The sequence below is a fragment of the Vicia villosa genome, unplaced genomic scaffold, assembly GCF_029867415.1.
Source record: "Vicia villosa cultivar HV-30 ecotype Madison, WI unplaced genomic scaffold, Vvil1.0 ctg.000878F_1_1, whole genome shotgun sequence".
NCBI lineage: Eukaryota > Viridiplantae > Streptophyta > Magnoliopsida > Fabales > Fabaceae > Vicia > Vicia villosa.
The window spans coordinates 199,340-202,304 of record NW_026705395.1 but is presented as its reverse complement, the minus strand read 5'-3'; the positions used below and the strand labels follow the sequence as shown (position 1 = coordinate 202,304).

The 2,965-nt window shown below is 37.6% G+C and overlaps 1 protein-coding gene across 1 annotated transcript; it reads left to right on the top strand.

The window, feature by feature from the left end:
* The first annotated feature begins 971 nt into the window (after positions 1–971).
* Positions 972–2,479, top strand: LOC131631862 (uncharacterized). Its single transcript, XM_058902634.1, has 2 exons — positions 972–2,324; positions 2,432–2,479. The coding sequence occupies exons 1-2, from the start codon at positions 972–974 to the stop codon at positions 2,477–2,479; spliced, it is 1,401 nt and encodes a 466-aa protein (XP_058758617.1).
* The last annotated feature ends 486 nt before the right edge of the window (positions 2,480–2,965 follow it).

Genomic DNA, 2,965 nt, shown 5'->3' with positions numbered 1-2,965 from the left:
GCACAAGGTTGTACGCCTTTGAATTAGTATGAGGTTGTTTGAAGGCTTTTTGAATGGCCTTGTCGTAGTTTTCGAAGGTATTTTGAATTACCTTTTCGTAGTTTGAACATCGCAGTGTTGAAAAGATGAAAATCTGTAGTATCGTGGTTTAGTGTGTTTTAGATATTTGGGCGTACAACCCTGATTTGGTATGGCACCATTAGATGCGATGACCAATAGATTTGGTCAGTATAGCTAACGGATTATGGGGCATTGCTGGTTACTCAGATCGATAGATTGATCGTCGCGGGCAGCAAATTAAAATGTATTTTAAGTTTTATATATTTTTTATCTCTCGTCTAATGCGACTTAGATTTAGTCGGGTCGAGGAGAGAATTACTCGAGAGTTATTTGAATTATTAATAAATAAATTGAAGGATCAAAAATTATTTCTCGTCTAATGCGACTAATAGATTTAGTCGGTTCGAGGAGAAAATTAAATTAAATTATCAAAAAAAACAATCAATTAAATAATTAAAGTTATTTTTACAATATATGTTAATTAAATTTTATTTTTAATGTTGCATGGGGCGTATTATGATATTGTTAAAGTTAATTTAATCCACCGGAGAGAAATGATCGTTTCTAATTCGTATTCATAAAAATGTTGATTTAATTTGATTTAAAAAAAATGATTTTATGTATAGAATAATTAATCTATTTAAAAGAATAATGGTCTACTCTTTTTTTTTGTATATTTTAATGGTTTTTTTGTAATGTTGAAATTAATCTAAAACCTATGTACTAACATGCTATAGTTGAAGACTTATTCTACTTGCAGGATATAAAGCATATATTTTTGTTTATTTTAATTATTGATTATTTTAAGTTTATAACAACCACCACATGTTAGAGAGAGAACGTCTCTCTTCTCTCTAACTTTGGTTCAGTTACACAAAGGTTAAAAGAGGTATCGTCAGCTGGTAACATCCATGGAATGGAACAGAGTTCGGAGGAAAGGCTTCAGGAACTTGGTGGCAAAATGGGACGTTTTCCCAGGGGGAAGATCGAAACTCGGAGAGGGGAAAGGAAAGTTTTTCTCAGTTTTTTTCTCTGAAATTCCAGATAGAATAAAAGCTGTTGACATTTTTAATTTGTTTGGGTGCATTGGGGATATAGAGGAGGTGGTGATTCCTCCCAAGAGGAATAAGCTAGGAAAGAGATTTGGTTTTGCAAGATTCAAGGAAGGGGAGGATGCTAGATTGTTAGCAGTTAAGCTAGATAACGTGATCATCGATGGAAAAAAGATTCATGCAAACCTGCCTAGGTTTAATAGGAGTCAAGAGGTGGCTAGAAAGGGAGCGGGAGGACCATCAGGAGGTGGAGGAAGAGGAGAAAATACTAGGTTTGAAGGTACCATCAATAGAAGAGTGGCCGGAAGAGATGGAAGGTTGGAAACAAAAACTTATGCTGAAATGGTGGCAACAAGCAACTTCAAAACCCATCAGCACCATGAGGCAGATTCTCTTTGTTTTGAGGCAAAGGAAGAAGATATGATCAGATTTAAAAAGGCGTTCGTGGGGGTTGTTCATCAGTCAGGCATGTCATACAACATTCAAAATAGTTTCGATTTGGAAGGATATTTCGCTATTAAGGTGACTCCACTAGGAGCCAATTTATGTCTTCTGGAAGAGTCAGAGGAAGGAGAAATTAAGAATCTGATTAGTGAAGGTAAATCGTGGTGGAGTCAATGGTTTTCCGAAATTAGGGAATGGAAGGAAAAAGACGTAGACAAGGAAAGAGTAACATGGTTAAGAGTTTATGGAATTCCATGTCACGCATGGAGTTTCAGTTTCTTCGAGATGTTAGCAAACAGATTTGGTTCTTATGTCTGTTCGGATGAAAACACGTTGAACGGATCGAATATGGACATTGCGAGATTCATGATTAGAACTTCTGGAACCTCTGTGCTAAACGAAAACCTTGAGGTGAATATTAATGGTATTCCCTATAAAATAGCACTTCGCGAGGATTCTTATGGTCCGCTCAGATTGTCGCTGAATCAGAATGCAATCAAGAATAAATCTAACTTGTTTGTATCATCCTCTTCCGAATCTGAGGAAGGTTTCTTGTATGAGGAGAAAGGAGACAACATGGAAGGAAGTGTTGACAGTTTTTTGGGGCAGTCCGATAAGGAGGAAGAGAAAGAGATGAAAACCGTGTTGTATCCGGTCAAATCAACCACAGATAATCAGGATCAAGGAAAGATCTTTTCTGAACCTAGTCATAGGGAAGCAGAAAAAGCTATAGGAGGGAGTTTCGATGTAGCAGTTAAGGAGGCTAAGGCAGCTTCTTCGAGTAGACTGAAAGCTTGTGGGACCTCTAAAAGTATCCTTTCGGACTCTGCTTCTGGAGACACTAGGGTGAGCTGTTCAATAGATACATTTTTCAGAGAGGAAAAGAAGGAGGAAAGGAGCCTCAAACCTACGAAAAAGGTTAGATGCATTTACGAGATGGGTGGGCCTTTACCCACTAAGAAAATTAGGCCCAAGAAGAGGTTAGTAAGTTGCCCTATAGAGGAGGCCCAAAATTCTTCAGTCTTCGGTTCGGTTCCTATTTCAGAACTTAGGGAGATTCCTATGGGGGCAAGAGCGTTTTCTTCGAAACTAGAAGGGGATGAAAATTTTTCAGCAGGAACAATTTTGTGTAGTGATCCTATCTCTGATTCTGACATGATACAGTGCAATTCTAGATTTTGGGATAATGTCGAAACCAATGTGGGAGGCAAGGTCTGGAACATAATATCAAAGTTGGGGGTTAAAATTAATGATAAGGAAAAGGACTACAAGAAGAAGATAGAAGCTCTGGAGAAGTTAGACAGAGAGAAGAAAGAAGCACAGAAGGAGAATCTCAAATTGTTAACATGATTATAGGTACTTTCAATATCAGAGGGGGGGGGGGGGAAGTAAGATAAAAAGGAAGAGAA

Excerpts from the sequence above, each read along its gene's own strand:
- LOC131631862 (XM_058902634.1), top strand. The coding sequence starts at position 972 with ATGGAATGGAACAGAGTTCGGAGGAAAGGCTTCAGGAACTTGGTGGCA. Across the intron at positions 2,325-2,431 it reads TAGCAGTTAAGGAGGCTAAG|AGAGGAAAAGAAGGAGGAAA; the intron begins GCAGCTTCTTCG and ends TACATTTTTCAG.